At 58.2% G+C, this 14,410-nt stretch overlaps 1 protein-coding gene across 2 annotated transcripts; it reads left to right on the forward strand.

Annotated features, from left to right (window-relative positions):
* The first annotated feature begins 41 nt into the window (after positions 1–41).
* On the forward strand, positions 42–7,783 carry ALG12 (ALG12 alpha-1,6-mannosyltransferase). 2 transcript variants are annotated; one of them, XM_080810999.1, is made up of 10 exons: positions 42–119; positions 2,293–2,517; positions 2,589–2,721; positions 3,891–4,064; positions 4,772–4,966; positions 5,365–5,471; positions 5,856–6,079; positions 6,622–6,791; positions 6,925–7,000; positions 7,131–7,783. In XM_080810999.1, exons 2-10 carry the CDS (start codon positions 2,350–2,352, stop codon positions 7,360–7,362), a joined length of 1,479 nt encoding a protein of 492 aa, XP_080667125.1. In that variant the 5' UTR covers positions 42–119; positions 2,293–2,349; the 3' UTR covers positions 7,363–7,783. The 2 variants fall into 2 exon arrangements, with proteins under 2 accessions (XP_080667125.1, XP_080667126.1); XM_080811000.1 differs by having other exon boundaries at positions 5,368–5,471.
* Positions 7,784–14,410: the final 6,627 nt, after the last annotated feature.

Raw genomic sequence — 14,410 nt, forward strand, 5'->3', positions numbered from 1 at the left:
TTGGGCAAGGGCCTCGCGTCCGTCCCCGGCTTCCGCCCGCCGGCTTCCGGCCGCGAGACGTCCCGGGGGCCGCGCTTCGAGGGGCCGCGCTTCGAGGGACCACGCGGCGGACAGGCGAGGTCAGCGCGCGCTCCCGCGGCCGGGGCTGTCGGGGCTGGTGGCGGGCGACGGCGCGACCCGGGCTGTCGGGGAGGGCGGCGGGGAGGCGCGGGAGCCGGGCTCGGAGAGGGGAGAGCCGCGGCCTGCGTGGGCCGTGGACGTCCCTGGTCAGGAGCTGCCGCTCGTGTGCCCCGCCCGGGGCTGTCCCCCTGCGGTACGGCCCTTCGCCCGCGAGCCGGCGGGACAGGAGGGCGCCCGCCGGTCCCTCCTCCGCCGAGAGCCGGCCCGTGCGCGCCTGCGGCCCCCGCGCCCCTCTGCGGCCCCGCGCGGCGCGCACCTGCCGTCCCGGGCGCTCCGCTCGCCCTCGGCGCGGCTGGGCTTCTGCCCTCGGTCCCCGGCGGCAGAGGGACACCGCGCTGGCCACGGCTGTGCGCGTCCCTGCAGCCGGCGGCGCGGGGTGGGCGCGGGGTGGGCGCGGGGTGGGCGCGGGGTGGGCGCGGGGTGGGCGCGGGCGGTGGGCGCGGGGTGGGCGCGGGGTGGGCGCGGGCGGTGGGCGCGGGGTGGGCGCGGGCGGTGGGCGCGGGGTGGGCGCGGGGTGGGCGCGGGCGGTGGGCGCGGGCGGTGGGCGCGGGGTGGGCGCGGGGTGGGCGCGCCGGTTCTCAGCGGACCTGGGGCCGCGCGTGTCCGTCGGGCAGCGGGGGAGCTGAGCGCGCAGGGCCCGCGTCCTGGGGCGCCCGGGGCTTCGCTGCCGCCGGAGCGTCGGGGTGTTTGTGGTGAAACCGGGGCGGCTGTGGCGACGCGGGGAAGAGCTGGCGGATTCTGCCGGGGTTCGTGGAGCGCGTCCGGTGCGGCGGCCCCGCGGTGGGGCCCGGGAGCCGGCTCGGCGGGCAGCGGCTCTCACGTGGGCCGCGGTGCTGGCCAGCGGCTCCTCCCCCGCGAGCGGGGAGGCCGGGGAAGTGCCACCCTCAAGCCGCTTCCGCGCTAGGAGGAGGGGGACGCGCGGGCAACACCTGTGTCCGGCGCGGTGCCGCGGCCGTTTGGGTGATTCTTGTTCGCGAAGCCTCTTTCCGCTCCGGCCCCGCCTCAGCGCCACCGCAGCGGGACTCCTTCCCTCGTGGCTCCCCCAGGTGCCTCTCTGGGGACCCCAGACGTCGTACATCTTCCTCCGGCCAGAGGGCAGCGAGCGCCGTGACTCTCCTTTGCCTCCCGGCCCTTGTGGTGTTGATCGAATAAAATCAAGCCTGTTTTAAGAGAAGCCAGAAACTTTATTATGAAGGGGCGCCTGGGTGGCTCAGCGGGTGAAGCCTCTGCCTCCGGCTCAGGTCACCGTCTCGGGGTCCTGGGATCGAGCCCCGCATCGGGCTCTCTGCTCCACGGGGAGCCTGTTTCTTCCTCTCTCTCCGCCTGCCTCTCTGCCTACTTGTGATCTGTCTGTCAAATAAATAAATAAAATCGTAAAAAAGAAAGAGGGGCGGGGTGGCCAGAAACTTGAAGAAGAGCTTGCCGCCTTCCCTCCTGACAAGTTGAAAACTGTCTCGCCCCCCCGCCCCCGGCGTCACCACTGCACACACATCTGTCTGAACCCCGCAAGGATACGCTCCTGTTTTTGCCTCCTATGCATTCACGTTCAGGACCAGTCTGGGGCCACACGCAGGTGCCACGTGGCTCCCAGGGTGAGGGCAGGTGCAGCCTGGCAGGCGGCCAAAGCTCCCGTCCAGTCTGGCTCCGCTGGCTGCCCTGAACTCTGGGTCCCGCCTCCTGCCCTCCTGTGGCTGCCCCTGCACCGTCCTCCAGACCCATCCCTCCCACCCCACAGCCTCCTGTCCCTGGTCTCTCTGCCCCGGCCACAGGGTCCTACTCTCCTGCCAGATTTGAGCCTCTCAAGGGTGGGGGCCGGGCCCTCCAGAGGCTGGGCCAGCCCCTGGCCCGGCTGCAGGGAGGACCCACTCAGTTCTGCAAAAAAAGCCTTGCGTCCTGGAAAGATCCTCCCACAGCTCAGCGTGAGGTAGCTGGTGAAGCCAGTAAAGGCACTCGAGCATGACTTTTCTTTGAACTTTCTCTTTCGATGTGTTTCGATTCACCGAGGTTACAGCCGAGGTTGAAGACTTCGCACACGCCCTCCGCTCAGCTCCCCAAGGTGTTAACTCGGGAGACTTTGGAAACCCTGGACCCTGTGTTTCCATCTTCTCCCAGGGCTCCAGGAGCGGCGCGGCCGAGGACCGCTGAAGGCCCGGGAGGAGGGCGAGCGCCATGGCTGGGAGGAGGGCGTGGGGGGCGGGCAGGCAGCGCCAGCTGCTGGGGCTGCTGCTGGCTGTGGCCGCCACCCACCTCCTCGCCTGCCCCTACGCCAAAGTGGAGGAGAGCTTCAACCTGCAGGCCATGCACGACCTGCTTTACCACCGGCTGGATGTGGACAAGGTGAGCCCTGCGTCCAAGGGCGCGCAGCCTCGCAGCCGCGGGCGCCCGCTGACCTCCCCTTCCCCCTGCAGTACGACCATCTCGAGTTCCCCGGAGTGGTCCCCAGGACGTTCCTTGGGCCGCTGGCCGTGGCGGTGCTCTCCAGCCCTGCGGTCTACGCACTGTCCCTGCTGGAAGCGTCTAAGTTTTACTCTCAGCTCGTGGGTAAGGGGGTCTCCGGATGACAGAAGGGAGGGTCTTGGTGCAGTCGGGGGATTTCCAGGAGCCCGGGGGGGAGGGGGCAGCGCAGTGCGAGGCCGGGGGGGGGGGGCAGGAGCTGCAGGCAGGAGCCCCTGTCGGCTGTGCCGCCCCGCTCCGCGCGGACAGGGGACTGGCTGGCGTGTGGCCTCCTTAACCCTCCCGCCCGAGACCTCCCCGCTGCTGTGGTATTTCTACCCGGCAGAGGCTCTCTCCCTCAGGAGGGTCCTTCTGTCAGAAGCTTGGCCGTCCTGGGCCACTCACCGTGCTGGTCCGGAGCTCGAGGGCAGCTGCAGCGTGGGCCCTTCCGGGGCGTCCGCTGGGACAGCTCCCGCCGCGCCCCTTGCTTCTGCTCTCGAGACCATGACGGGAGGGTACGGGCCCCAACTCCGCGGGCGGGAGCGGCGGGCGTGCGGCGGGCGCGCCGTCTCCCACAGGGCTGCACCCCTGCAGGGGAGCCCTTCACCGCGCGGAGCTTTCCCGTCGGCGGCCGCGGCCTCCTTCCCGCCCCCGGAGGTCGCCGTGGACAGGGCTTTGTGCGGATGGTTCTGGATCTTCTGTGCGCCTGTGTGGGCAGCTGTTAATCCAGGCTCAGAACATCCTGTGCCCGCCACCCCACAACCTCATCGTTGACCCAGCCGCCACCATGTTTCCGTTCCGGTGCATTTTTGCCACGTCCGTACCCAGACTTCCTTCAGATTGCCCCGCAAACGCAGACGCGCTCTGTGGCTGGCCGTCCGTAGACCCCTGGAAATCTTGCTGTCACGTGGGGCAGCTAGACAGGCTGGGCTGGCCTTGTGGGGTCCCAGGAGCCCCAGATGGGGTGACGTGACATTTCCAGGGGGCCGAGCCGGTCACACTGACCCACGGACACACCTACCCTGCCCAGTGGCTGTGTCCCCCAGGGCTCGCCTGCCCTGGGCCACGCGGTCACAGCGGAGCTGTGGGGTTGGGATGCCAGGGTCCAGGCCGTCCGTTCCCCACGCCCCGTCCGTTTTCAGTAGCAGGGTCGACACCCCTCTTTCGAGGTGGCTTTACCGTCATCTGGTCATTAACTCGCCATCACCGGTAACCTGTCGGGTCCCCTTTGCCCGCGCCTATCGCTGCCGACCACACGCCTTGCCATGTTTGTTCAGTCAGGGCTGTGCTTGGACTCGGCGTCATCTTCGGACTCTGGACTTTACAGAAGGAAGTGAGGCGGCAGTTTGGGGCCACGGTGGCCACCATGTTCTGCTGGGTGACGGCCACACAGTTCCATCTGATGTTCTACTGCACACGGACGCTCCCCAACGTGCTGGCCTTGCCCGTGGGTAGGTGGCTGCCGACCACGCCGGTCACGGGGCATGCCGGCCGGGGGCAGGGGCGTCCGTCTGGGCCGTGTCTGCCTGCTGACAGCTGGACCCCGCTGGGCATCTCGGAAATGCCCCGGAGCTAGCGGGCCTGTGACGAGGAGCAGGGTCTCCTGCTGGATGGGGTGCGGCTTCTAGCAAGAGGCGGGTGCACAGAGGAGGCTGCCTGGGAGGGTCCCTGGCGTGTGGACAGTGAGCGCTTGGCCGAGAGGAGCTGCCTGCGGGGACGTGGGACGGCCGCACCCTGGGAGCCACGAGGAGGCCGAGAGCCGGTGGGACGAGAGGCTATGGATGGCGTGGGTCTGGGGGTCTGCGCCGAACTGAGCAGAGGAGCCTGTGGGGTGTGGTGGAAGGGTGGCAGGCGGGGCGCCAGCAGGACATGGTGCGTGCCCGGGAGGGAGGCCAGGCGAGGCTGGTGCTGGACGTGTGCCGCCGGGGCCTGGAGCAGCTGGGAGGCCGGTCGCGGGGACGCAGGCGTCTGGGGTCTGGGTGCTGTCGGGCCCGCGGAAGTGGCCCCAGATTGCGTGATGGCGCGGGGCCGTGGCTGGAGCCTGCAGCCCTGTGTCAGCACATCTGGGTCTGAGCGGCATTGCTGTCTTCTGGAGGGTTCCATGGGGCTTTGGTAGTGCGGAGGCCGACCGGCCCGCCCTGGCCCCCGTGTCTTGCAGTCCTGCTGGCCCTCACGGCCTGGCTGCAGCTGAAGTGGGCCCGTTTCATCCGGCTCTCGGCCTTCGCCGTCCTCGTCTTCAGAGCCGAGCTGAGCCTGCTGCTGGGCCTCGCGCTGCTGCTGCTCCTCGGCGCCCGGAGGCTCTCCGTGGCGAAGGCCCTGCGCTGTGCCGTGCCGGCCGGGCTCCTCTGCCTGGGTGAGTGGGACTCGCCAGAGCCGTTCTCACGGGGCGCGCTGCTCTGCTCGTAGGAAGGTGGAGACAGACTCGGGGGAGCGGCTTTTTACGAAGGGAAGTCGCCTCAACTTGGAGCAGCGTCGCGGAGTCTGAACGCGGCTCCCCGGCGGTTCTGCCCGAGCTGCCCCCAGGAGGCCCTCAGCCCTGCGCGGGGTTCTGTCCCCAGGCTCTCCCCGGTGGCCGGGCCCCGCGCCTGGCCGGCCGGGGGCACCGTGGTCCCAAGGTGCGAGCCGCTTCCCGGGAGGCCTGGCACGCGCCGTCCGTGCCAGTGTGGCCGCCTCGCGGGACGCTGACCCGTGACCGGGAAGCCGGAGCCGCTCGGGCGGCCGGGTGCGCTCCTACGGGCTCCTCTGTCTCAGCAGGACTGACGGTCGCCGTGGACTCTTACTTTTGGCGCCATCTCGTGTGGCCGGAGGGAAAGGTGCTCTGGTACAACACGGTCCTGAACAAAAGTTCCAACTGGGGAGTATCCTTCAGGGGGGTCCGCAGGCCGGGCCGCGCAGGCGAGGCGGCGGGAGCTGCTTTCCTCCCCGTGGAAGCACCGCGTCGCTTTTGGATGCGGTTGCTGCCTTAGCGTTTGGGGTCGTCTTTAACGGTGCCCCGTCAGGGTTTGTCGTGGAACAGTCCAGCGTCCACGCGAGCTCAGAGGAAAGCGTGACGAGTCCCCAGCAGCCCCGCCTCGGGACGGGCCATCCTGTGGGCGACGGGGAGCCCGGGGGGCAGCGCAGTGCGAGGCCGGGGGGGGGGGGGGCCAGGAGCTGCAGGCAGGAGCCCCTGTCGGCTGTGCCGCCCCGCTCCGCGCGGACAGGGGACTGGCTGGCGTGTGGCCTCCTTAACCCTCCCGCCCGAGACCTCCCCGCTGCTGTGGTATTTCTACTCGGCCCTGCCCCGCGGCCTGGGCTGCAGCCTGCTCTTCGTGCCCCTGGGCGCCGTGGACAGGCGGGCGCTGGCGCTGCTGCTGCCCTCGCTGGGCTTCGTGGCGCTGTACTCGCTGCTCCCGCACAAGGAGCTGCGGTTCATCATCTACGCCTTCCCGCTGCTCAACGTGGTGGCCGCCAGGGGCTGTGCCTGCCTGTGAGTCCTCCCTCCCCCAGCCACGTGCTCGCTGGCACGCGGGGACGGTGTGCAGTGGGACAGATGTGTCCGAGCGGGGAGGGCAGTGGGGTCGGGAGGGGCCGCCCTCTGGTCCGTCTGAGGTCCGTCGGGCCTGCGTCCACTCGGCGGTGCGAACCGTCCAGGGCTCGGCCGCCCAGGGAGGACACTCAACGCGTGGCTGCGGGGCGGCCGGGCACGCTGCGGGCAGGTGGGTGGTCCCCGGGGCCTACTTCTCGGTGGGGGAGGGGAGCTCGGGGGGGCCGTCCCCGTGCGGAGAGTGTTTGTCCGGGCAGGGGACAGGCCAGAAGAAAGGGGAAGGCAGGGGAGTGCCCTCTCCCCAGGGCTGGGGCTAGGAGGGGGAGGTGTGGCATTACTGAGGGGGGGGCCGGCCCAGCACAGAACCAGCGGCCCCTGGAGAGGGGGTCCAGGCCTAGGCAGGGTGGTCCCGCGGGGCTGCGGGGCTAAGGTGGACGGTCTCTGCCGTCGCAGCGTCTCTGTGAAACGCTCTGTTCTCCTTCCAGGCTGAACAGTTACAGGAAGTCTTGGCTGTATAAGGTGGGGTCTGTCCTTGCGATAGGACACCTCCTGGTGAACGCCACATACTCGGCCGTAGCCCTGTACGTGTCCCACTTCAACTATCCCGGTGGCGTGGCCATGTGGAAACTGCACGAGTTGGTGTCTCCCAGCACAGGTGGGCGCTCGGGTCCATGCTGGGGTTTCCACGGGACTGGTGGGTGCTCGGGGCCATGCTTGGGGGCCGGCTGCAGCTCCGGCCAGGGACGCGCAGCTCTCAGGTCTCACTGAGAATACACGGTTTTCCACAGATGTTGTTCTGCACATTGACGTGGCTGCCGCGCAGACGGGTGTGTCCCGGTTTTTGGAGGTCAACAGTGGCTGGAGGTATGTTCCTGCTGTGATGTGACTGCAGAGGGGGCGCTCCTCCCGGAGGCGGTGCGTGGGCTCCCTGGGGGCACCTGGATGCTGGGAGCCGGCCTGGGGCCTCGTGTACAGCCATGCTCTGATCTCGCAGGTACGACAAGAGGGAGGACGTGAGGCCTGGGTCGGGGCACATGCTGGCCTACACGCACCTCCTCATGGAGGCCGCCCCTGCGCACCTGGCCCTCTACAGGGACACGCACCGGGTCCTGGCCGGCATCGCGGGCACCACCGGCGTGAGTCTGAACCTGACCATGCTGCCCCCCCTGGACGTGAACCTGCAGACAAAGCTGGTGCTTCTGGAGAGGCTCCGTGGGCCTTCCTGAGCAGGGGCCAGTGCTCTTCTGAGGACATTGGAGCTCCATCAGCGTCCCTGCAGAGGAGACCATACAAGAAACGACAGGACCATGGACGTGCCCTGGACGGAGGCCTGAGGGAAGAGGCCCCGCTCCTCCATGGCTGCCCAAGACCACACACGGTCACAGCAGCGGGGACGGCAGGCCTTGCCCTGCACTTTGGCTGCTGCCCCTGGGCCTCTTGGCGCACCCGAGAAAGCGCCCCCTTGGGGGGTTATCCTGTGAGTCTTTGTGAAGATGGACAGAGGGAACCGCAGTGCCTGCTGCCCCCGCCCCTGCTTGAGCTGCAGGACGAGGCCTTTTCGGGCACAGGCATGACATTTCCATCTCACACAAAACTGGGGAATTCAAGGAGGAACAAGAATAAAACTTTAAATGTTTCTTTATCAGACATCTCATGAGAAGTAATATTGCCAGAGACCCCCTTCATGTAGGTTGTCTTAAGTGATACTTTTGATATCTTTACACTTTACTGAATAAGAAGTATTTACGAAGTACCCGGAACGTATCCAACACCACCAGGCGCTGAGCACAGTGCACAGAAATGAGTGTTATTGCACATACGTGCTTGGGCCCTGTGCACTCACCACACACACGCGCCACACGCATACACGCCACGTGCACTCACCACATGCACATATCACGTGTACTCCTACCACGCATGTGCTGATACCACATGCATACCCATGTACGCACATACTCCATGCACCCGTGCCACGCATAGGCACCAGGCACCCCTGCTGCTCATGTGCATAAAGAAAGGCTGCATTTTCTGAGCCATTTGAGAGTGTTGCCTGTGGCACGGCCTTGACCATGGGTGCCCCGGTGTGTCCCAGGAAGGAGGCGACGGCATGTCCTACTTGTAGCTGCTGTGTCGTCCACGGCAGCCAACGAGCAGCGTGTGTGCTGACACGCCCACTGGGAGGACCTCCTCCAACCTCTCCTGCCTTGGTGCCCACTGATGGTTGCACGGCGGCCGGCCTTGGCAGCACGCCCACCTTCCAGCTGGTGCCCAACACTCTGTGAGCCAGCCCCGCCTTTCCCCTTTTATCTGTCATCAGTGTTCATTATTGATGTGTTATTGGCATTTGTCACTCATGTATAACGCATCAGCATTCAAATATTTGTCATCGGTTATCAGCGCGCGTCTGGATGGCTGCTGGGCCTTGATTGTCTTGAGTCACACCCAACCACCATGGTGTTCACGCTGCACCGAGTTCACACGGGCTGTGCGTTGTGACACACCCCGGCGTTGCTGTTTTGGAGTGCTTCCCTACTTCCTGGCACAAGGCTCTTAGTCCTCTCTGTCCCAGCCCCGAAATCAGCTGTGTGAGGGGCTTTGATTCCTTCGGTGGGGAATGGTTGTAGAAACCAAAGTCTGGGTGTGAAATGTGCGCATTGCTCTCAGGATGTCTGTTTTTAGGTCCTCTCTGTGGGTGGAGCTGGGGAGGATGGGCGTGCCCGCACACAGACCTGTGGACACATAGGTGCGTGTGTGAGAAACCACAGCGCCAGGCCGACCCTTCCTGCTCCCCGGTCTCTGTGGGTTTGCTTGTTCTGTATCTGTGCCCGCCCTCCACAGTGAGAGTCCCAGCTCCAGCAACTTCCCTGTGTTTGCTTGTTGGCTTGGCTGCGCGACTGCAGGTTTGTAGGCAGATCTGGGGTCTTCAAATTCCTTGGAGGGGCCCTCCTGCTTTAGTGTGCTGGTTTCTCATTTGAAATGTAACTGGGTTCACATCTTTCTGTTAGCATTTGGTCTCAGGATCTGACTCCCCACCCCCTCCCACGCTTCCAGAAATTGAACCGCTCGCAAAGGCGCACTCAGGGACAGCACTCCCTCCCGGGCCTCCTCCACGATTTTATAGCCAGTGTCACTGCTTTCTGGTTTATCCTTTCTTTCTGTAAAGACGAGCAGATACACGTAGACTTCATTCCCTTCCTTTCTGTGTGCTCTTTTGCACCCTTTTCCTTCTCCCAGAAATCCCTCCTTCTACCCAGAGACTTCTCACACAGTACTCCGCTGTGTGCGTGTCCGCGGTTCACTCAGCCAGGCCCGTGTGTGTGGCATTGGGCCATTGCCAGGACTTGGCAACTTCACACCATGCTGTACGTGTGACCCCAGACGTGTATTTTCATGCTGTATGAGGTGTGTCTTTATGGTGAATTCCTACGAGTGGGAATGCGAGCTCTCGGGGAAACGTGTATCAGTTTGGCTGGGTATCGCCGTGTCACCCTTCCCAGGGCTGGCAGAGCGTTAACACTCACCCCTTGCTGCTCTAATGGGGGAGCCGTGGGGTCTCTGTGGAGTGAAGGTGAACGTCTTCGTAGGATGAAGAATCATCTGGTTTTGTAAGTTGTCTGTTCACATATCTTGTCTGTTTTCCACTGGACTTGGGTCATTTCCCCCTCACTTTATAAAACACTCTTCACTTTTTGGGGTGTTTACCCTTTCCATCCATTATATGCTGCAAGTAATTTCTCCGTTTGTCATTTGTCTTCTGACTGATTATGAAGCACTTTCCTGGGCACGAGTTTGCTCAGTTTCACATTTGCACACGTGTTTACTGCTCTTTTCTTGACCCGCATCCTATTTGGGAAGCTTTTCCCACGCTCGGGCTCCGCCCTGCTTTCTGTCAGTCACTTCCGCGTGTAGACTTGGGGTCCGTGTGAGGTCACTTCCGTTCGTGGGAGGGGTGGACCTTATTTTATCTTTCTCTACATGGCTGTCCGCCTACTGAAGGGCCATCATTGCCTCAGAGATTTGAAGTCACAAACGGAACATCTCCATTTCAAGTTTCGTCGATTTTGAGAAAAGCCGTTGTAACTCTGTGCAGGCTTTTGTGAGGATCTAAGATTCCAGCTCCTTTGTGTAAACACCAAGGAGCAGGATTGCGGGATTGTAAATAAGAGTACGTTTAGTTTTATGAGAAACCACCAAGCCGCCTTCCATGGTGGCTGCACCACTCTGTGTCCCGCCAGCCGTGCTGAGAGCTCCTGCTGCTCCCCGTCCTCCCAGCCCTCGGTGTTGCCGGTGTCCTGCCTCTGGGCCGTTCTGACAGACGCGCGGTGGTGTCTCGTTTTCATGGTGCATCGGCTGGGTGCACGTGATGCGATGCGTACCTGCTGTCTGTACGTCTCTGTGTTTGCTAATATCTGTAACACTCTTTTTCAATGGGATTGTTTCCTTAGTGTTGAGTTTTAAGGGTTCTTTGTATAATAATAGCCCTTTATCAGATGCATCTTTTGCATATTTTGTCTCATCCTGTGGTGTGTCTTATTTTCGTGACATGGATCTTTCATAGAGCAGAGAATTTTAATTTTAACAAAGTCTAGCTATCAGTTCCCTCTTTTTGTGCTTTTGGTGTTGCATCTGAAAAGTCATCTCCACACTCAAGGTCATCTAGGTTTTCTCCTATGTTACTTTCTAGGGATTTTATAATTTGAATTTACATTTAGGCGTGTGATCTATTTCATGTTAATGTTTTTGAAGGGTGTTAGGTCTGTGCCTAGGTTCTTTTTCCTTTCTTTTTTTTTTTTGCAAGTGAATGCCCAGTTTTTCCAGCCCCATTAGTTGAAGAGACCGTCTTTGCTCTATTGTGTTGCCTTAGTCCTTTTTCAAAGATCAGTTAACTGGATTTATGGATGTCTATTTCTAGACTCTCTATTTGTTCCATTGATCTATTTAAATTTTCTTTTCCCAATACCACATTGTCCTGATTAACTAGCTTTATAGTAAGTCTTGAAGTCAGGTAACGACAGTCTTGCAACTCGGTTCTCCTTCAGTATTCTGTTGGCTATTTTGCTTATCTGTATAAACTTCAAAATTGTTTATCAATATCCACAAAATAACTTGCTGAGATTTGATCAAGATTGCACTGAATCCACAGATCAAGTTGGAAAGACCCACATCTTGACAGTATTGAGTCTTCCATGAATATAGAATTCCTCCCCATTTATTTAATTCTTTGATTTTGCTCATCAGAATTTTGTTCTCTTCCTGGGGTGCCTGGGTGGCTCAGTGGGTTAAAGCCTCTGCCTTCGGCTCGGCTTGTGGTCTCCGGGTCCTGGGATCAAGCCCCGCATTGGGCTCTCTGCTCAGTTGGGAGCCTGCTTCCTCCTCTCTCTCTCTCTCTCTCTGCCTACTTGTGATCTCTGTCTGCCAAATAAATAAATAAAATCTTAAAAACAAAAAAGGATTTTGTTCTTTTCCTTATAGAAGCCTTGTATATATTTTATTAAGACTTATGCCCTAAGGACACCTGCGTGATTCAGTTGGTTAAGTGTCTGACTTCAGCTCAGGGCATGATTTCAGGGTCCCAGGATCAAGCCCTCCATTGGGCTCCCTGCTCAGCAGGGAGCCTGCTTCTCCCTCTGCCACTCCCCCTGCTTGTGCTCTCTCTCTCTCTCTAATAAATAAATAAAATCTTTTTTTTTTAAGATTTTATTTATTTATTTGTCAGAGAGAGTGAGCACAGGCAGACAGAGAGGCAGGCAGAGGCAGAGGGAGAAGCAGGCTCCCCGCTGAGCAAGGAGCCCGATGTGGGACTTGATCCCAGGACCCTGGGATCATGACCCGAGCCGAAGGCAGCCGCTTAACCAACTGAGCCACCTAGGCGTCCCTAAATAAATAAAATCTTAAAAAATATATTTATGCCTAAATATTTAACTTCTTTGAGTGATAACATAATGATATGCTTTTAATTTCAAATTCCATTTGTTCATTGGTGGTATGTAGGAAAGAAATTGACTTTTGTATATTAACCATGTCTCCTGTAACTTTACTATAATTGCTTAGTTCCTTATCAATTTTTCTTATCAGTTATTTTGTCCTTTCTACTTAGATGATCATGTGATCTGTGAAAAAAGAGTTTTATTTTTTCTTTGCCAATCTGTGTACCTTTTATTTCCTTTTCTTGTCTTATTGCATTAGCTAGCATTTCCAGTTCGGTGTTGAAAAGGAGTGGTAAGAGAGGACATCCCCTCTCTGCCAGTTTACTGAGAGCTTTTATCATGAATGGGTGTTGGATTTTGTCAAATGCTTTTTCTCTATCATGATCATATGATTTTTCTTGTTTAGCCTGTTGATCTGATGGATTAAAGATTTTCAAATGTTGAACCAGCTTTGCATACCTGGGATAAATCCCATTTGGTCGTGGTATATAATTCTTTTCATAAAATTGTTGGGTTTGATTTGCCTTTTTTTTTTTTTTTTTAAGATTTCTGCATCTCTGTTCATGAGCGATTTTGGTCTGTAGTGTCTTTGTCTGGTTTTGGTGTCAGGGAAATGCTGGCTTTGCAGAATAAGGTAGGAGGTATCCCCTCTGTTTCTATCTACTGGAAGAGATTGCAGAGAATTATTTAATTTCTCCTTAAATATTGGGTAGAATTCACCAGTAAACTGATCTGGACCTGGCACTTTCTGTTTTAGAAAATTATTAATTGTTGATTCAATTTCTTCAGTAGATACAGGCCTATTCACATTGTCTGTTTCTTCTTGTGCGACTTTTGGCAGACAGTCTTTCAAGAACTTGGTCCATTGTTATCTAGGTTATCGAGTCTGTGTGCGTAGTTGTTCGTAGTATACCTTTATTATCCTTTTAACAACCATGGATCTGTGGTGATGTCTCCTCTTTCATTTCTGTTATTAGTAATCAGTGTCCTTTCTCTTTGTTTTCTTAGCCTGGCTGCAGGCTTATCGATTTCATTAATCCTTTCAAAAGAACCAGCTTTTGGTTTCATTGACTTTCTCCATGGATTTCCTGTTTCTGATTTCATGAATTACGGCTCTGATTCTTTTTATTTCTTCTGCTTACTTTGGACAGAATTTGTTCTACTTCTATTTTCCTAGGTGGAAACTTAGGAGTATTTATTTTGGATCTTTCCTCTTTCTGATATATGCATCCAACACTAAATTTCCCTCTAAGCAGCACTTTCACAGCATCCCACAAATTTTGATAATGTGTTTTTATTTTCATTTAGTTCCAATTATTTTAAAATTTCTCTTGAGATTTCATCTTTTACCCATGCATTGTTGAGAAGTGTGTTGTTTAGGGGCACCCGAGTGGCTCATTTGGTTATGCATCTGACTCTTGATTTCAGCTCAGGTCATGATCTCAGGGACACGGGATCGAGCCTGCATCGGGCTCTGAAATGGGTGTGGAGTCTGCTTGGGATTCTCTCTCCCCCTCTGCCTCTGCCCCCCACCCCCACCCTGCTCACCTGTGTGTGTGCGCGCACGCTCTCTCTCTCAAGAAGAATCAAAAAGTGTGCTGTTTAATCTCCCTGTATTTTGGGATATTCCAGTCGTCTTTCTGTTACTGATTTCTAGTTTAATTCCATCATGGTCTGAGAGCAGATGTGGGATTTCTACTAGTTTATATTTGTTGAGGTGTTTTATGGCCCAGAATGTGGTCCATCTTGGTGAATGTTCACGTAAACTTGAGAAGAATGTGTGTTCTGTTGTTGGGCGAAGTCGTCTACAGATGTCACTTTTTTTTTTTTTAAGATTTATTTATTTATTTATTTGACAGAGATCACAAGCAGGCAGAGAGGCAGGCAGAGAGAGAGGAGGAAGCAGGCTCCCCGCTGAGCGGAGAGCCCGATGCGGGGCTCGATCCCAGGACCCTGGGATCATGACCTGAGCCGAAGGCAGAGGCTTTAACCCACTGAGCCACCCAGGCACCCAATCCATATGTGTCTTTATATTTAAAGTGGGTTTGGGGGCACCTCGGTGGCTCAGTTGGTTGGGCGGCTGCCTTCGGCTTGGGTCATGATCCCGGGATCGGGCTCCCAGCTCGGCGGAGAGCCTCCTTCTTTCTCTCCCCTCTGCTTGCTGCTTTGTCTCCTTGGGTTCTCTCTCTGTCTATATCTCTCTGTTACATAAATAAATAAAATCTTTAAAAAAAATAAAGTGGGTTTCTTGGGACGCCTGGCTGGCTCAGTCAGTAGAGCATGCAACTCTTGATCTTGGAGTTGTGAATTCAAGCCCCATTTTGGGTGAAGGGATTATTTACATAAA

Source organism: Martes martes (genome assembly GCF_963455335.1).
Source record: "Martes martes genome assembly, chromosome: 8".
Taxonomy (NCBI): domain Eukaryota; kingdom Metazoa; phylum Chordata; class Mammalia; order Carnivora; family Mustelidae; genus Martes; species Martes martes.